Source organism: Sceloporus undulatus, unplaced genomic scaffold (assembly GCF_019175285.1).
Source record: "Sceloporus undulatus isolate JIND9_A2432 ecotype Alabama unplaced genomic scaffold, SceUnd_v1.1 scaffold_12481, whole genome shotgun sequence".
Taxonomy (NCBI): Eukaryota; Metazoa; Chordata; class Lepidosauria; order Squamata; family Phrynosomatidae; genus Sceloporus; species Sceloporus undulatus.
The window spans coordinates 1-2270 of record NW_024815398.1 but is presented as its reverse complement, the minus strand read 5'-3'; the positions used below and the strand labels follow the sequence as shown (position 1 = coordinate 2270).

The 2270-nt window shown below is 42.2% G+C and overlaps 1 protein-coding gene across 1 annotated transcript; it reads right to left on the bottom strand.

The window, feature by feature from the left end:
• Window positions 1-6: 6 nt before the first annotated feature.
• Window positions 7-2221, bottom strand: LOC121918462 (zinc finger protein 610-like; the record flags this gene model as incomplete). The annotated part of the gene is made up of 3 exons (XM_042444511.1): window positions 7-61; window positions 1127-1247; window positions 2078-2221. Coding segments are annotated over 3 exons (320 nt in total), but the record flags the coding sequence as incomplete, so codon positions are not given.
• Between the last annotated feature and the right edge of the window lie 49 nt (window positions 2222-2270).

Here is a 2270-nt window from a genome sequence, read left to right as displayed (position 1 = left end):
CAATGCTGGCATCTATGTGACTTCTTTCTTGTGTGGACTCTCTCATGAATGACAAATTCTTCTGTAAAGGAGGACAATGACAGACAAGACTGAATCTCAGCGTTAAGAGAGGAAAGTGTTACCCCAAGATTTAGCCCCACGTTCAGCCTTCCCTATTTGAGATTAAATTAATAAAGTTGGTGTGAGTGACCTGAGCATGACCCTGTTCTGGATGCCCCCAAATCCATATAATGATTGTATCCTTACTCATAGTTGAAGAATATTCCATTAAATATATGTAAAACTATTTTAATTGAAAAGTGGCATCCTTTCCTGTGTGACTGCCATAGAGTTTTGAGTCAGAGCACATGGCATGATGCAAGCTAACTGCAGAGGATGCTTCATGCTGTGTGGCACCAAGACATGACTCACAACCAATACAGTATACAGCTCACACGTGGATTGATGTGGGTTGGAGTTGTGTGTAGAAGAGATTATGAAGTGGATGGAAGCTAGAGAGGAGAGATAGTAAATATTTGTTTTATATTGCAACTCAAGATAAAGAATATCCAAGGACTGTGAATTATTTTTAACTGTCGAAAGTGTTTAGTGCATTGCCAATGCCTATATATGGAGATTTGCTTCTGTATTCTGCTATGTTGTTGTTGAGTTCTGAGAGTTTCGCTTCAGACTTGACTTGTGAATGGGATCAGAATTCAGAGCTAAGAAGGAACTAAGAGCCGGTGTGACAATCCTGTTCTTTCCCCACCCAGGAAACATTCCAAAGCAATTAAAACATCCTAAAGCAATTTTGAATGCTATGTTTCTGCCCCCAAGCAACAATTTCAGTATAATATCAGCCCCAACTGGCTGTTCTTCAGTGTCAGTCACATGCTTACTGTGTTGTGAACCGCTTTGATCTACAGGAAAGGTGGTATATAAATAAAGTGTTATTTATATATCTTTTTTATTTCAACAGTGTAATATACTCTCTTAGAGTTTGGTGTAGTCCACTTCTTTGGAGGTCTTTAAACAGAGGCTGGATGGTGCTTGGAATGTGTGTTCCTGCATGGCAGAAGTGGGTTGAACTGGATAGCCCTTGTGGTCTGTTCCAACTCTATGAGTCTATAATGCAAATGGTCCTTACCGACAGAGGTCACATTCCCATAATTCTCCATCATTATATAATTGTACATAAGTCGCTGCTTCTTCGACAACAGTTTCCATTCGTCCTCAGTGAAATATATCGCCACATCCGCAAAGGTCACCTGAAACAGAAAATAGCCCTCATCCAGAGAGAGACTAAGCAAAAGGGAAGGAAAGCACATGGTGCATCCAAATATTATTTGATCTCTTTAGAATTCAGTCCAGGATATAAACTTTAAATTCTCTTAGCAAGAAAAAAGCTACTGCCTTTGAGATCCAGTTTGTCTTGAATCTTTTCAATATAATATACAATATAATAAACAATATAATTTAGGCTGTGGCTGGGATATTGATGATGGATTAGGATACTGACTATCCCGACACATACAGTACATTTAGCCACAAAAGAATTATGAATTCTTGCCACATTTGAGAGGCAAACGTCATTTTAAATCACAGTTCTGGGGAGCACTCTGGGCTTAAGGGCCACTGGGCCCACCCCATATTTAGATCCAGAGAAGTTCTCCCATAGCCCCCAACATATCACAGATTGGAAAAGCACAACACTTGTGGACAAGCAACCCAGAAGGCAGGCAAGATGGCCAAAGGTGTTTATGGGGAAGATCAGACAAGCGAGGAAGGGCAAAGCGGTTTGCTTCTGTTTCAGCCTCCTGGGAAGGGCCATATCCTGCTTCCTTCTTTCCTTTCCTCTCCCTACTTTTGAGTTGATGGGCTGCAAACTTAATTGCTCTCAGGAACTGAAGTGAGCTGAGAAGGAGGAAAGTGTGAGGAGGAGAGAGCAACCAGGACATTTTTAAAAGGTCCTGAAGAAGTGGGGTGACTGAGGATTAATCAGGACTGTGTCTGCCAAACTCGGACAGTATTTTATTTGCTTCCTTTCATAAATTGACCCGGCAGTGATCCAGATGAAGCTATTAGGATAGTGACTTACCGAAGGGTTGTTGTATCTCGGCAACCTCTTTCTGTTGGAGCCCAACTCCCTGCGCTTGGCCTCTGTGTCGGCCATCATATGGGCAGGGGTCCTGGTGGCACTGCACTTGGTCACTTCCAGCAAGAGAGGCTCCAAAGCCGTGTCCTAGGAGGCCAAGATGAAGTTCCTGATAAAAAGGACCATGGTTAGGATT